General features: G+C 33.6%; 1 protein-coding gene across 1 annotated transcript; it reads left to right on the forward strand.

Moving 5' to 3' along the window:
- The first annotated feature begins 2,713 nt into the window (after positions 1-2,713).
- LOC104906971 (hydrophobic protein RCI2B) lies at positions 2,714-14,383 on the forward strand. Its single transcript, XM_010695816.4, has 2 exons — positions 2,714-2,934; positions 14,074-14,383. Exons 1-2 carry the CDS (start codon positions 2,854-2,856, stop codon positions 14,155-14,157), a joined length of 165 nt encoding a protein of 54 aa, XP_010694118.1. The 5' UTR covers positions 2,714-2,853; the 3' UTR covers positions 14,158-14,383.
- Positions 14,384-17,927: the final 3,544 nt, after the last annotated feature.

A 17,927-nucleotide genomic window follows, 5' to 3' on the forward strand; every position in this document is an offset into this window, starting at 1 on the left:
TCTACACCTTTATATGAAAGTGAGGTGTGCTGACCAATTAACGGCTGCCACGTGTCCCACTACTTTGATTAGCCAATCAGATGCTCCCAAATTAGGGTGACATCAAGGCACCGCAGTCATTTCAAACAGTATAAATAGTCCTTGATTTCAGGGTGAAAGGTACGTTTTTCAGAGCATAGTACTGCTACTCTGTCATAAATTCTTCTATCTCTCTCTACTTTCTCTCTCTAAAAAGTTCCTTTACATCCCTGACATCTGACTTAAGCTTCGGAGGGGGAAATACCAACCAAACCTCCAGGGTGGGTCCCTTTTTGTGCAGGTTGCTGGTCAGGAGTTTGCTTCGGGATTTGAATCAATCATTGTTGCACAAGTCTCCAATTTTAAGAACTCATCTTTGGGAGTGTGATATCAGTTTGCTAGTTTTACACAGCATAACAATAGTCATGTGGGATCTTGTTTGATTCGTCTCAATTAGTACATTATTAATATTCAATCGTTATAATTTTTACTAATATATGATGAAAGATATTTAAGTTCAAAAATGTGCATTGGAAGATGTGTAAATGGAAAGTGAGAAAGATAAAAAAAAACAGAGGGAGTACAATATAAATAAAAGTATACATTTACCGATGTGACTTTTATAAACGTATATTACAGTGTATTTTTTTAGGAAGAACTCAAAGTAACTGTACGGGTCTGATGTTCGACAAGAACTGAAATAAATGGGCATAACCGATATAACTTTGTGTCAAGAACTGAAACTGACTAAACAAAAACTGAAAGTTACTGTCCCTATGGGTTTAGCTGCTATGGATCGAATGATTTACTAATATGGTATATCGAAAAATAAGCTGACAAAAATTAACTGTATCGAAACTAAAAATAATGGTCGATCCTAATACTTTTAAAAATATGACTTGTTTACAAAAATCCATTACAAAATCAAACTTGATCAAAAACTCTATAGTAGTAAATGTATAATAACTCGATCTTGAAACTGTATGATAACTGATAACTAGCTAGTTGATAAAAAAGTTAACAACATGATATATATAAGACTCGAACGGGAGTTAAAACCGAAACCAAATTGACGTTGGATAGCGAATGGATCTTGTGCTTTACAATGATTGAACCAACATCCAGGGCTATCTCATTCCATATGGAGGCCATGTGCTACTCACTAAAATTGGGCCCTTCAAATAATTGATCGAGAACTACCAAATACCAATTACAACAGAAAAAATTTGTAAAATTTTACCATAAATCAAAGAGAAATAGAATACTCAAAATATATATTAAAAAACCTTTTTTGTTTTTTTAAAAAGTCAAAGTGGAAATTACTAACAAAAACCCACAAAAAATCGACATACATACACATAACATAGTATAGTATAAGTGCATAAGCCCAAATAAATGAGATTGACCGAAAATTGAATGAAAAAAAAAACATATTTTTGTGAAAAAATAGATTTAAAGTGAGATGATTTCTTGAGGAAAGAGAATAATTAATAGCTTTAATTTAGTCATTAACTAGTATTTGGGTCCGGGCATTGCTCCAGGTTGGTATTGTTTTACAAATTTGATATGCATTTTTTCCCATTCCCATTAAAATATTTTAAGGAAAATTCAATATTTAAAAGGTACAAATATAATAATGTGGATACTTAAAACATTATTAGAAGTTGGTTGAGATGGTAATTGTATCATATATAATTGCAAGATATCATGTGTTCAAATCTTGTTGCAAGCTAATTTTACTTTTGTTCATGACATGACTTGTCATTTGTGTACACATTGGACAATTTTAGTGGAGTAACAGATGTGCCACGTGGCGTGTATACATTGCGTGGAGGTGCCATACGACGTGTATACATTGTCACACATGCACGCCTTTTGATATATTTGTATAGGTAGGAGAAATGGAACAAAATCATGGAAACTATTGTAAACTTTAAATAAGTAGAGGAGAGAGAATTTATGGGCTTTTGGGTGGAAGATGTACGGGAGAAGAAACGTTTTTTTTTCTTTTTCTTTCTAGTGTACAACCTACTCGAAAGTGTACTGTTCTACCACTTTTCTATAAATTGAATTTTTTTAACGAAAAATCATCATGAAATTCGGGCCCAAAGATTGTGAGGCCTTGTTCGGCTGAACAGGTTGAACAGGGTATGAGTCGGGCCTACCAACATCATAAGCGATTCAAACCGATCAAACTTGACTTGACCCAAACGTACATGAAACTCAAATACGACATGTGCAAACCTTGCTAAAAACTATCCACGGGAATCGAATCCAAAAATGGAACGAATTACAAATGGGTCGACCCAGACCTGTCTAGCACCCGGTAATTCGGTGACTTAAATATGACCAACCTAGATGAACCAAAGCCGACAAATCCCAACCTAGGGCATGCACTGACTAACATAAACTTAACCTGTCTGAATTTTGACTTCATTCGGCATTAGTCAATCCAAAACCTGTTCAATAACATGTTTTGACACCACTAAACTAAACCATCAAATTGCCTATGTCATGTGTATCAGATTATCAGTGTCTCCTCCATCCTAAAGCAATAAAAAATAAAATACAGCTATAGTACCCACTACACATGAAGATATTTTTTTCCCTCGTAGAAAAAATAAACAGATATTTTCTTTTTTTGGTTTGTTATGTGTGTGGAATATAATTCATTGGTTAGTAAGTGCATAATTGCTTTATATAAAGAGGCCAAGATCTTATCTCCTTAGAAACAGCCTTTCCATTCTCTTTCCCGCTGTGTTTGTGCTAGTGTTACTGTTCTGACCAAAAATCTGTAGCTCATCTCTTTTCTAGCCAAAAACAACTGAATCAACAATGTCTGACTCAACTTTCATTGACATAATTTTGGCCATTATCTTACCTCCTCTTGGTGTTTTCCTTAAGTTTGGCATTGAGGTAAACTTTCCAACGCCTTGACTAGTGTAAATACATTCTTTATACACATTGAATTTTAGTCTACAGGTTTTCTTAACCTTATTTTTTATGCTACGAAACTATTATATTCTGCATCTCTGTTTCTAATTAATAAGTGCATCATATTGAGTTTTTACACAATGTAGATATCGACTTTGATCATATTTAGTTACTAATTTATAAAAAATATATGCCATTCTTCTAATTGTTGTTGTCATTCTAGTCACAATGAAAAATTTGTGAAATAGTATCTTTTGTACCACTGAGTTTGTGGACTAGCACCTTTTATGTTTTATATTGTCAACTAATACCTTTAAATACTTTAATATTTTAATTTCAACACCTTTCCTAAAATTGTCGGCCAAATTGGTCAAGATTCCGACATTGAGTCTGTTTTCCCTTCAAATCCCTGCGCGTGTGTTGCAGATTCTTTGTTTTACATCCTCTCTCCCACATGCCCCTACTAACCCTCCTCCCCCATTTAAATCCATCCCTTCTACGAAAACTAGAAACTTTGTTCCATCTTCCTCAAAATTCTCACTCATCAAAGACAATTCAACTATAAGAAAATTAGATTCAAATTTAATTCTTCTCCGATTTCAAAAGTATGTTCTCTCAATTACTTTTGCTAGATTTGGTGCTTTGTGGTTCAAAAAAAGTTAAAAATGAGTAATTTTTCACAAGAATGATGACTTAGCGTAGCATAAACTAGTGCCTAGGATGAGAGAGATTGAGAGGAGGGAGTAGAGAATGTGAAAGAATTTACTCATAGTGAGGCAAGGTTGGTTTAAGGGAACCAAAGAAGATAAAGAGTGAAAATGGGGGGGGGGGGAGCTAAAAGAGTGAAGTCACAAGCATTTGGAAGACGAAAAAAACACAAAAATTGGAGTGAGAAAGGAAGTCAATATCGGAATTTTGGCCAATTTAGTTGGAAATGAGAAAAGGTACCAAAATTAAAATATTAAAGTAGTACTAGCTCAGAAAAGCAGTGTTATAAAAGGTATTATTTCACAATTTTTCCTTTTATTAATTATTGATTATATGTAATTATATATACTGATAGTCAAAATTATATATGGGTAAGTGTGTCAAATCTGTTGTATGTACTTCATCCATTTCACAATAAGTGAAACATAAAAAAGAGTACACATATACCAAGTAGGGTAAAGAGAGAAAGTTATGACCACATATTAATAGATTAGAATTTTGAAGCAACAACACGTGGGTCACTAAGAGTTAGTGTACTCATTTTTTACCTCAAGAAAAGGAGGGAACTTAACTTCTGCACCAAAATTTGTCTTTTGGCTAACCTTTTCAAATTTATTATTCACTGTCACATTTAAAGGGGACTTTTGGGTCATGTCTTATCAAAATTTCGATACTGCCTTATTTATACAACTGTTGATAGAAATTTTTTCCTCATTTCGACTTTGGTTCACACACCAGCGTACACTTACACTAGAAATTTATAAAATTGACAAGCAAGTGAGCACAGTCACTTGCACACACAAAACATAGGTCTTTTAAAAAAAAATCTAACACAAGCACACATAGCACTGTAATTAATTTGATGCTAAGGAATGTGGGGGCTTCGAGCTGTGGATTTTATCAAGTGTAGTAGGGGATTTTTATGAAATTTGTGAAGAGGAGTTGCTGCAACTTCAAGAACAACAATAAAAACGTCAGGAAGGTGACATTGTTGTTAATGAGTTAGTGTTTTTGGAGTCATATATGAATGGAGTTGACTATGTTGAGGATGATGCACACGTATTATCAACAAGTAACAAAAATGGTCCATAAATACTATAATTTGAGCCAAATATTATAAAACCCTAATCACTTAACATCAATTAAAAGCATAATCAACTAACAACAATCTTAATTCACAGTTAAAGGTCATCAAGAAACAGCAAAAATGACCCATAAATACCAGCATTTAAGCCATATATTATGAAACTCTAATCAATTAACAACAATCCTAACGCACATGCAAAGTTCATCAACGACAACCAGCGTAAATTCCAACATCTCAAGCCACACATCTCAATCCCTAATTGATCTACCAACAATTCAAAGCCACACACAGGAATTCACATAGATTAATTTAAAAAAAACTACGACAAGAGTTTAGGAAAATTATTTCATCATTGGGGACAGCATAACATCATTGTTTTGGAGAATCCTTTTATAAAGGGTTTTGGAATAAAGAACTTAACACATCCGCAACATCATTAGATTTACCAAACTTAGCAGCTAAATCATCACTATCTCGATCATTAGTAAATTTGAGGGGACTTAAATCATCAGAAATTATTTTCTTCCTTATAGTGAACCTAGAACCAGATGCTTCATCTTTGAAACTGAAATGAAGTTGTGGCATCCTTAACTTCAAAGTCGGTGTCTCAGACTTCTGGCGAACATAAGCCAAGTTCAAAGATGAATTATAAGAGGAGTTGTTGTTATAGCGATCCAACTTAGTCAACAAACAAGACCCTTCTTCGCATCTGATGTCTGATTCTCCGAAAAATAACTTGCATGTATCATTATAGGCCATCTTATATCTACAACCGAATGGGGTAAAAAAATCCCAATCTCTACCCAAAGAAGAGGCCTAAAAAATTAGGGTTCTTGAGAGAATGAGTGATAGACAGAAGAGGAGTGAAAATTATAGTTCTCATGAAGATTAAGAAAGAGAATAGCATAGTGAAATTGTGCTGAAGAGAGAGGAAGGAACCTTAGTATTCTTAGAAGAATAGAGGCACATAGATATTTGGAATTTAGGGCTCTTCAGCGAACTCTCAACAATTGAGGAGAGAGAGAGATAGAGAGAGAGAGAGAGAGGGGAATAAGAACAATTGAGAAGAATCGAGAATGTGAGAAAGAGTTTAAAAGAAGTTGATGTTTGGTGGGGGGATAAAAAAGAAGGGAAAAGTTAGATCATTAATTGTTTTTAGGTGGATAGGTGACAAATTAATGTCTGTTAGGTGAGTGGTTATGATAATTTAATAATGGCAATATTGTAATAAGTATGAATTTTTTTACCATTTATAGTTTGGTTACATTTGTTGTGAATATGCCAAATAAGGAAAGTGTCTTACTTATTGTGAAATGGCGAAAGTATTTCTTAAGAAATAGAGGAACAAAATATATTTTTATATTACATTATTCCTATTTATGTCTGCCTAATTTTTTATTTTTGTTGGCGATGTCATGCGTAAATGAAATTATTTTTGACTACTACAATTATATCTTAAATCTTGAATATCTTTATGAATACATTAATAGGCGTTCCTATCAAAAGAACAGTGCCATGTGGCACTATTCTCAAGCTTCCAATACACATTTGTGTAATCTCATTTGAAAATATTAACAGTGTGTAGTTACTAGGATTCGAACACATAATATTTGAATTGAAATGTGAGAGTTTAACCGCTAGTCCACTACAAAATTTCAATACTTAATGTTTTAAAGTAAAACATAATTAAATCTTATAATTATATGTAATTATAAAGACATAAACATGTGTTTTTTGATCTCTAACTCTTTTATTAGGTGATAACATTCTTTTACTCCAATTATATTAAAATTGTTCTTTTTATCCCCAATCTTTTCAAGTTTTTTCTAACCAACTTATCATGCTATAATGTCCATTTAACAATTTCGCACTAAATAAATTATTACGAAAATAAATCTAATAACATCAATTATAAAATTAATGAAGATCAATAATATATTTAATAATTGTAACTTACTTGGTGCATCGCTCGGGCCAAAATACTAATTAACCTTTCAAAGGTGATAATTATGAGGGTTATTGGCATATGATCAGTTAGAAACTAAGACAATGATTGTACAACTTTTCTATGTGAAGTATTTACATATTCTTGCTTGAAGGAATTATTGATGTAAGATTTGGTCGAGTATTTATGGCTTGGCCTCATTATTATGAGGTAATGGGAGAATCCCACTAGGGGTGAAGGATTCTAATAACATTCTCTTATTATTCTCAATGATTTTGACTTGCAAAGCTTTGAGAGGTACCAATTTCATAGTCATTTATCTTATCTATCTATAAAATTAATTTTATATAATAAAATAAATAAAACAAAGCGATCCTTTTTTACTTTCTGTACCTCACTAATGACATACTGTCGTGAAGACAAATGAGCTGCTGTTGCTGCGCATAAGCAAGAAACATTTTTTCCTCTTTTTCAGCGTTAGGTTTTTCATTCATTCTCTCATGCCTTTTTGGACATGAATGCAGCCTTTTATATCAGGTGCATCAACCTAGAAAGTAGTTCCTTGTAAGCTACACAAAACCCTAGGAAAGTGTCACACAAAAAGACGAACAACCTGAGGGAATAAGTCTATACAACAAACTGAAAAACAAGAGAGTTTGGGCCACTAACACAGTGGGCTTTTAATACTAGCAGCTATACTCTACTAGTAACCAAACTCAGCTGGACTCCCTCTTTAATACTCCCTCTCTAATACTCCCTCTCAAGTTGTGAGTGCAGGACTTGAGCAAACTCCCAACTTGTGAAGAAGGAACTGATGTTGATCAGTGTTGAGTATCTTGGTGAAGATGTCAGCTAGTTGATGCTTGCTTGAGACATGGACAGGAGTGATGATCTCTTCAGTTGCTTTATCTCTTATGAAGGGACAATCAATGTCAACGCACTTAGTTTTTTCATGGTGCACAGGGTTAGCAGCTATAACTAATGCTGCTTGATTGTCACATTTCACAATAGTAGAACAAATATCCTTGATTCCTAAGTCTTTCAGAAGCTGCCTTAGCCACATTACTTCACAAATTGTCAAAGCCATGGATCTATAATCTGCCTCAGCAGTGGACCTAGCAACAACTGACTGTCTTTTAGACTTCCAGGACATAGGGGATTCACCAAGTAAGATACAAAAGCCAGAGGTGGATCTCTTTGTAGAAGAGCAGCCTGCCCAGTCACTATCACAATAGGCAGTGAGTTGGGCCGTGGAGTGACTTGCCAAGAGAATTCCTTGATGAGTAGAACTTGCTAGATATCTTAGCACTCTCATACCTTCCTGGTAGTGAGCTGAAGTGGGGAAATGCATGAACTTGCTCAAGACATGGACATTGAAAGCTATATCAGGTCTTGTTATAGTCAAGTAGATTAGTTTCCCAATAAGACTCTGATATATTTCAGGAGTTTAAAGAGGAATGCCTGTTTCTGGAGTGAGTTTAACATGGGCATCCATAGGGAGCTTGAGAGTTATGCATTTCTCAAGATTGTACTCTTTTAGCAGGTCTTGCACATACTTTCTTTGAGACAAGAAAATCCCTTTATGATTCTATCCACTTCTATCCCTAAGAAGTAACTGACATCCCCCATATCTTTCATATGAAAGTGAGTGGAGAGGAAGGCCTTAGCATCATCTATAGCACCTTCATTGTTTCCTGCAATGATGAGGTTATCTACATACACCAATATGGCAGAAAGAACATCACCCTCTCTCTTTGTGAACAAAGAGTAATCAGATCTTGATTGAATAAACCCATTTTCCTTCAAGGCTGAACTGAGTTTTGCAAACGACTGTCTAGGGGCTTGCTTGAGCCCATAGAGAAATTCTATCTCCTTCACACTTGTAACCTTGTGGCAACTTCATGTAGACAGTTTCCTGCAAGTCACCATGCAAAAATGCATTCTTAACATCCATTTGCTGTATAAACCAATCTTGCATAGCACCAATAGCAAAGAGAGATCTCACTGTTGCCAGTTTGGCTACAGGGGTAAAAGTCTCTACATAATCTAGCCCATACTTTTGCTTATTCCCCAACACCACCAGCCTAGCTTTGTGTCTTTCTAAGGTACCATATGGGTTGTATTTGTTCTTATACACCTACTTGCATCCTATGGCAATTTTTCTTGGTGGCAGCTTGGTAATATTCCAGGTTTTATTCATTTCAAGGGCCTCCAACTCTTCATTAATTGCCTTGACCCACCTGGGATCTTTTACTACTTGTTTATAGTGAACCAATCCTAGCAGCAAAACTCCAGAACTGCTTACTAGTTGGGATGTTCATAGTTTTTTCAGCTTTTTTAGGTGTTTCAATACAAGCTACGTTAGTCTTGTAATCACTCAACCATGAGGGCGGCTTGTGAGTCCTAGAAGATTTTCTAGTTTCTATTGTAAGCTGAGTGTTGGTATTAGGTACAACCTCACTGTCAGTCTGCTCAGTTTGGTCACTGGATCTTTCACCCTCAGTCTCTTGATGATCACTGAGTGTTTGGGTGTGTGGATTGGTAGCTATCTTAGTATCATACCACTCTCTAGAAGTCTGGTTTCTACAATGGATTATAGGCTTAGGAGATTTGTTTGAACACTTGATATGGGAATAGATGCTCATAGAATTCGGTGTGTCTTGTAACAAATGTGGTGTGGTTCAACAAGTTATACACTCTGTAGCCTTTTTGAGAGGTTGGGTATCCTAAGAAAATGCAGGGCACACCTCTAACATTTAAATTGTCACTACTTTTGTCAGGGTTATAAGCAATAACAAAACATCCAAATGTTTTCAGCAAGTTATAATTGGGTTTAGTTTTATAGAGTACCTCATATGGAGAGACATTCTCAAGGACAGTTGTGGGAAGTCTATTGGTGATGTGTGCAGCAGCAAGCACACAGTCTCCCTAGAATTGAGCTGCTACTCCTGCTTGCAGCTTCCAGACTCTAGCCATTTCTAACAAGTTTCTGTGTCTCCTTTCCACCCTTCCATTATGTTCAGGTGTGTCTACACATGAGGTTTGGTGCACTATCCCCAGTTTATCAAACATGTGCCTGCAATGCTTGTCATCTAGTTCAACTGCATTATCAGATCTCACAACTTCACCTTTTTATCAAACTGAGTCTTGGCCATCTGAACAAAGGTAGCCAAAGCATCATATGCATCTGATTTGTGTCTCATCAGATGAATCCAAGTCATCCTTATGTTGTCATCAACCAGAGTAAGGAAGAATCTCTGGTGATTCTTAGAATTCACCCTATAGGGCCCCCATGTGTCAATATGGATCATATCAAATGGTGCACTAGCCCTTGAAACACTTACAGGAAAAGGGAGCCTAGTGAACTTAGCTAAGGGACACACTACACATGTGTCACACTCATCTTTGTTAAACCCCTTGAGGCTATCTATTTGAGAAATTCTTCTCAGAGGTGTATGGCCTAACCTCATGTGCCACAAAAAAGTGACACTTATTTTCTTTCCTTGATCAATACTAGCTGGCACATCAAGTTGTGTTGCATTCAGAGCATGACATGTACTGTTATCTCCCACTTTGAGCAATTTTGCTTTCATGTTATGTAGAATATCAATCACTGATTCATCAATGAGATAGTACAGGCCTTTCATCACCTTCCCTACTCCCACTAACTCTTGATTCTTGTTGTTCTGAATTATGCAAAAATTCGAGTGAAAAGTTGCTTTGCATTCACCATTGTGAGATAGCTTCCTCACAGAGAGGAGGTTGTGTTTAAATGTAGGAACATATAACACATTGCACAACACCAAGTTGTTCTTTAATACAACATCTCCCACATGAGTGATTTTAGATGTTTCACCAGTCGGTAGGTTAATTTTTGCCTCACTCTTACATCTTCTCATATTCACAAGACAACTCAAATCTCCAGTCATGTGATGTGATGCACCACTGTCAATTATCCACTTGTTTTCTTCCATTTTTGCATAGTAACAACTCACCATATTAGAGTAAGCAAGGTCCATTTCATCATCTGACCCTCCTTCATTCTCATTTCCTGAAGAGAGCAGCATCTTCAATAATTTTTCAATTTGTCCTGTGCTCACTAGTAGAATAATTGCTTATTGCTGCAGTGGTATTGCTGCGGTTTTACCCATATGCAGCAATATATCACGTTAAAAGAAAAGGTAAATATAAAATAAAGATATTGCTGCGGTTTCTACCAACAAACCGTAGCAATATAGTATAATAGAAAAATTTTTGACAAAATTGGTCTTTTTGACCAAACATAAAAAAACCGCAGCAATATATTAAAATATTATTAAAAAAATAATATTTTAATATATTGCTGCGGTTCTTAAACAAAATCGCAGCAATATCATAAAAAAATATATAAAAAGCATGCTCAGTTAGGGTTTGTTTTATTTCCTCTCTCACAACTCACAGTGGTTCACTCCTCTCTCCTCTCTCTTTCACCCTCATTGCTCTCACTCCTCTCGCCGACCCTCACTGCTCTCACTCCTCTCGCCGACCCTTACTCCTCTCTCCTCTCGCCGCCCCTCACTCTCAGATCACCACTCCCCTTCACCCTCGTCCTCTCACCTTGACCCTCACCCTTCATCTTCGATGGTGGTAGTGGAGACTCTCAAATCTGTTTTGTGGTGGAGACACTCTTTCGTCGTCTCGACTTCGTTCTCCCCACGTCGTTCTCCCCGCGTCGTTCCCCCCGCTTCGTCGAGTTCATTCGCACCATCGCCGTCGTTCGCCCTGCTTCGTCGAGTTTGTTGAGTTCTTTCGCACCATTCGCTGTCGTTCTTCGTCGAGTTTGTTCGTCGAGATATGTTTTATGTACTCTGTATTTCTATTTTTTAAATTTGCGTTTTTTCAATTTTTTTTCCTAATTAGATCTGCTTTCATGTTTTTTTTTATATTTTTGTAATTAGGGCTTAAATTAATTTTCGATATTAATTTTATGTAGTTTTGTATTTCTATTTTTTTCTTTTTCGTTTTTTTAATTTTTTTCCTTATTAGATCTATTTTCATTTTTTTATATATATTTTTGTAATTAGGGTTTGTAATATTATTTTTATTGAATATATGGACATATGTTGATCTGATTTAGTTACTTTTGTGTTGTTATTGTAGTGTTGCAATATTCTATGGGTTAGTCACTTAGTTGAACATTTTATTCTATCAAATTTAATTGCAAAATGCAAAAATTCATCCAATTCTCCAGCTCTTCCCACAAAGTTTTCATATCAGTGTAATATTCAAAAACCAGCCATCCGTTCTGTTTGGTTTCATAGATTTCCTTTCTGATTTTGTACTTCCTGGAACCATTAGTGACAGAGTACCTTTGCTCCAGTTCCCTCCAAATTTGACCACAGTTGGTCACAAACATCACATACCTCTTGATCTGTTCACTCATGTTTCCCAACAACTATGATATAATTATGTTGTTACAGGTATCCCAGTGATCTTGCTTCACCTTGTCAGTTCCATCTCTCTTAACAACTCCTGTAATGAAGCCTAACTTTCTTTTTGAGGCTAGGGATATCTCAAATGATCTCCTCCAAGCTCTGTAGTTGGAGGGACCTTGGAGTTTTTCTACACTAATAGAGTTGCTATTTTTAGAGGGATGAAGGTAAAGGGGACTGGTTACATCTAGGGAAGAGGATGTCATTGTTTCGTTTTTGTTTTTTCTTCTGGTCATACAAACAACAGGAGAAAACGAGACACTAGATGGATTGTTTCAGACCTTTTAAGGAATGGTTAAAACTTTCTAAAGTTTGCAACTTTAAGAATCTACTGCATGAAATAAATACACACAAGACACCTTTTTTCGAGTAATCAATGAAACAAACTGAAAAAAAATGTTTCTTTAAGAATAACGAACCTCAAGATCTGATACCATGAAGACAAATGAATTCTTTCATTTGTCTTAGCTGCTGCTGCTGCGCATAGGCAAGAAACATTTTTTCCTCTCTTTCAGCGTTAGGTTTTTCATTCATTCTCTCATGCCTTTTTGGACATGAATGCAGCCTTTTATATCAGGTGCATCAACCTAGAAAGTAGTGCCTTGTAGGCTACACAAAACCCTAGAAAAGTGTCAGACAAAAAGACAAACAACCTGAGGCAACAAGCCTATACAACAAACTGAAAAACAAGAGAGTTTGGGCCACTAACACAGTGGGCTTTTAATACTAGCAGCTATACTGTACTAGTAACTAAACTCAGCTGGATTCCCTCTTTAATATGTCGCTACTAAGAGGAAAGGTTCACTAAAACTTGTTGAATTCATGGTTATATGTATTGTCCTATACACTGACTCTAACTGGTTGTAAACTTGTACTCCCTACACGGAAATCACAATTGTCATATCCTCCAATTATTCCTAGAGTCAAAGCCCAAGACTTCATACTGTTAGAGTGAGTGTATAGGACGAATTTAAGAAGACTCATCGATTATATATTTCTTATATAATAATGATAACTTAACAAAGTTGATTGATGAATAGTGTCAAAAATAAAATGGTACAATAAAGAAAGAGAGGAAATATACAAAAAACTTGAATGACATGTAAATATGAAAACACAAATTGTTGGGTGTAACTATTACATTATAATTTATGGTTTAATAACCCATAAACCACTACTTCTTTGGTGAAAAAACTCGAATGATATGAGATTCATGTCATAAATATTTTCAGGATTAGGATCCTACTTTGAATCGTATGCCTTGGTAGGTACGAGTTGATAAGACCGAGTTTTAGGATTGTAAGAATCTACAACATAAGGTAAATTAGTGATAATTATGCTATAATATTGTAAAAAGACTCATGTTAAAACTTTACACACATTAATGATGACATTTTTCATTTCTGAATGTGATAATAGTTCAATACTCTAAGATTGAAGTAACATGTGACCCAAATGAAATAGGAGAATATTTATTTGTAATTATTGAGAGATGCGGATTATAGAATCATAGGATCGTGTAATCGTGTTATCATCTTACCATGTGAATTTTGGTAGTTTGGTAGGATAGAAAGATCCTATGAGATTAGGATTCTAATAGGATCGGGATACAAAAGGTCATTGCAGATTGTAGAATCGCAGTATCGTATAGTCAATGTCATTCTTGTTAAAATCTATGTCATTATGCATGTTACACACTAAATTATGTTGTAACATAATGCACTCATATGAAAAATATGTTTCACTCATGATTTATGCATCATGTGAAAAAAAACGTCATTTTGTTTTGATTCCCTGGAAAGAAATATCTCAGAACGAACTTCCTTTTCCATATTATCCATTATTTGCTTTGCTAAAAGTGTCAGCTTGGCCTCCATTAATTTTTTAAAACTTGCCTAATTAACTTGTAGACAGAGTTCTGGATTTGCGTGGTGTGCACATTCTTTGGCTACCTCCCTGGAATCATTTATGCTGTTTATGTCATTACCAAGTGATCTTGTTAATCCATTGATTTCTTCAGATTTGCGAAGTCTTAACTGCAAATTTTTGTTTGAAATTATTTATGTAATTTGGTAAATATATGATTTATAAAGAATTCCGATGTTAAATTTATTTGTATGTCATGGATGTAAAAGTATATTCATGTATGAATTAGCTATCTACATAATTGTTGCCATGTATTGGTTTTTAATAAATGCGGCAATTGGCACCTTTCATGAATTGGCATTTCATGACTACATACTTCCTGTTTATAAAAATGAATCATTATCATATATTTGGATGGTAAAAGAGGAACAAATTATGCTATATCTCTTGAAGTCATAGATAAGCATTTTTAACAGTTATTCAGTTCGTTTGGTTCATCGGTTTCTTTTAATTTACTTATCATCTTATAAGAAGAAAAAACCGCATTATTCAATACTGGGGGCGGGAGATAATTCTCATTAGCTCACAACCCTAGGTATCATAGAGGGAACAATACTGTGGCTTAAGGATGCATCGTGTATCGTAGATTTAGGTCATAAAAACTTTATTTTAAGGAAGGTCATTATCACTTTGATCTTACCAAACTATAACGTATTTAGTATTTTGTGTGCATAAATCAATTTATTTTTTAAAAAAATAATTTTAAAGTGAAGTTGTTTATTTATCCATAATTAAAAGTTTGTCCCTTAGGTAGTTCAAAAAAAAACAAAAGTTTGTCCCTTGAATTATATCTATATATATATATATATATAAAACAATGTTCATTTTGCTTACGTGTCAAGCCAGCATTATTCAATGTTCACTTCGCCTACGTGTCATGCTACTACTACATCTGCCACGTGTCATCGCCAAATTCGACACTCTATTATATAACGTGTTCACATCCAAAAAATCTGATATCACATGGCGTGATAATTTCCTTCCAAAAAAAACTACCTTGAAATCAAACAATGATATTAGTGTGGAAGTTTTAAACAACTGCCTAAATTATAGCTACCGGTCAAATATAATTAAATGTTTTTTATTTAAAATTCAAAATTCACCCACCAAGAATTGTTATTATAGTTGCGGGAAAATAAAGGTAAAAAATGTTATTATATAAGATGTTCATGTAATCACACCCTAATATAAACTGATTGTCCAGAAAATAAAAATGTTCATTCATCCATATTTCAATCTCAATTATAAATTCCTAAATGACAGTTATACTACTAATATATTAAATTAATTTTCACTAACTGTTAAAACTTACAATCTTGATTTTTTCAATATATTTCTCACTCACTAACTGTAATAAATCTAATCCTTTCCCAAAACCAACTCAAGTTATAATTTCGGAATGTTCTTTTCTCTCTAATTTTCTTTTTTGGACGAAAAACTGATTTACAAAAAAAAATTCTGATTTTGAAAATTTTATTTTTTAAAAGATAAAAATCTGATTTAATAAATAAAAACATGTTTCACAAAAAAAAATCTGATTTATTATAATTTTACTTTATTTTTCAGAATTTTATATTTATAAAATCTTATTATAACAAAAAAAAATTTAATCTTATTAAGTAATGAGATGATTTATGTATTGTATTGTAGTGACCGTTAAAGAATTGATATCGGTATTATATAGGACCCATAATCGATTGTGTTTTTTTTAGAATAATATTAAAAAAAACCGATTTGCTTGAATAAAATAATGGGATTATTGCCTCATCATGGTCTACATAGTGTATAAATTGATTTGCTTGAAAAAACCGATTTGCTTGCATAGATTATTGCTTCATCATCATATTCTTTCCTAAAGTAAAATTTCTAATTAAATAAAGTAATATTATCGCACCTATAAAACCGATTTGCTTGAACTGATGGCCGAAGTGATATTCTTTCCTAAAGTAATATCATCATATTCTTTCCTAAAGTAATATTATTGTCCTTACATTAAAATTACCACGTGGTAAAGCAAAGCAATAGGTTCAAATGAAGATGACACGTGGCAAAAGCAAAGAGGTGACCGGAAAAATTAGGATGAAGAGAGCAGAGGAAGCTTCATGTCTTGCCACGTAGGCTGAAGTTTTCTCTCTAATTAAAACTTAGAATATTTTTTATAAGGCCTGTTCTAATAAAATAAGAACAATCATACTACTAATTATAGATAATTCACAAGTCATAATATTGCAGCATAAGGGTCGTAAGCCAGTTTTAAACTATTCTCATTACAAGATTCTAAATTTTTTAATCACAAGGCCATAATAAATATTTCAACCTAAAATTACGAGATACACCTCTTTCACGAGTATGTTGGAATGTAAATATAGAAGTTTGAAATTGTTCTACAATACAATTCTAAAAATCGAAAAGAATATGGAAAAGAACACAGGTCATATGGTGATTAAGAAATAAAAGGCAAATCAAGACAAAAATATGCCATATTTGTATAATTTTCTTGAGTGATTGTCTATTTAAATTAACTTTTTCACTTAGAAATTTAGAGATAACCCCATTCATTTTGATGAAAATCATGCTATATAAAACTTTGAGATTGTTTTTTAATACAATTTGGATAATCATATCATAAAAAAAATAAAAATTTGTAATAAGATAGTTTAATAAGAGAGAGGAGTTGAGCGGGACTGCAGAAAGCAAGGAGTGAAAGTTGTTGCATGATCGAGTGACAGTAGTGCTGCGTATTGTATTTTTATATGAGCCTCTGTATAAAACGATAGGCAGAACAAAAGCTTCTTCATTCAACTTATTTTGTTTTAAGAAAGTTTTTTTTACTAAGCAAGTAATTATATTAATTAGAGCAAACAGTTACAACCTAAAACCAACTAAGAGAAAGCAAACCTTTGCTTAGCAAAAAAAAAAAAAAAGTTGGTTGGTCACATGTTTTATCATGACATTAGCTACATCAATCACTAAACATACGGGTCATGAGCCGGTTTTAAAATTTATTTTTAATACACAATATGATTATGAAAACTTGAAATCAATCAGCTACTATTCAAATCATGATTTTAGGAGAAACATCCTAAAATCTTAAATTTATAAACAAAGTATTCCCCCACAATTTAATGTGTTTTTTTGTTTCATTTACGTAATTATAAATGTATATATCACGATCACAATATTTTTAAAGTTTAAAATGTTATAACAAAGGAGTGAAAGTTGTTGCATGATCGAGTGACAGTAGTGCTGCGTATTGTGTTTTTATATGAGCCTCTGTATAAAACGATAGGCAGAACAAAAGCTTCTTCATTCAACTTATTTTGTTTTAAGAAAGTTTTTTTTACTAAGCAAGTAATTATATTAATTAGAGCAAACAGTTACAACCTAAAACCAACTAAGAGAAAGCAAACCTTTGCTTAGCAAAAAAAAAAAAAAAGTTGGTTGGTCACATGTTTTATCATGATATTAGCTACATCAATCACTAAACATACGGGTCATAAGCCGGTTTTAAAATTTATTTTAATACACAATATGATTATGAAAACTTGAAATCAATCAGCTACTATTCAAATCATGATTTTAGGAGAAACATCCTAAAATCTTAAATTTATAAACAAAGTATTCCCCCACAGTTTAATGTGTTTTTTTGTTTCATTTACGTAATTATAAATGTATATATCACGATCACAATATTTTTAAAGTTTAAAATGTTATAACAAAGGATTTTTATGTATATTAAATATAATTTTACATTTTATATTCTTTTAATCTTAAATACATGGATTCTAAATAATCACGGATTCAATATATTTCAAATAAAAACAACTACTTAATATAC

This window comes from Beta vulgaris, chromosome 3 (assembly GCF_026745355.1).
Source record: "Beta vulgaris subsp. vulgaris cultivar EL10 chromosome 3, EL10.2, whole genome shotgun sequence".
In the NCBI taxonomy this organism is placed as follows: domain Eukaryota; kingdom Viridiplantae; phylum Streptophyta; class Magnoliopsida; order Caryophyllales; family Amaranthaceae; genus Beta; species Beta vulgaris.

Bases quoted from the DNA above. Each gene is read 5' to 3' on its own strand.
- LOC104906971 (XM_010695816.4), top strand. From the start codon at position 2,854: ATGTCTGACTCAACTTTCATTGACATAATTTTGGCCATTATCTTACCT. The intron at 2,935-14,073 runs GTAAACTTTCCA...ATTAACTTGTAG, and splicing joins TCCTTAAGTTTGGCATTGAG to ACAGAGTTCTGGATTTGCGT.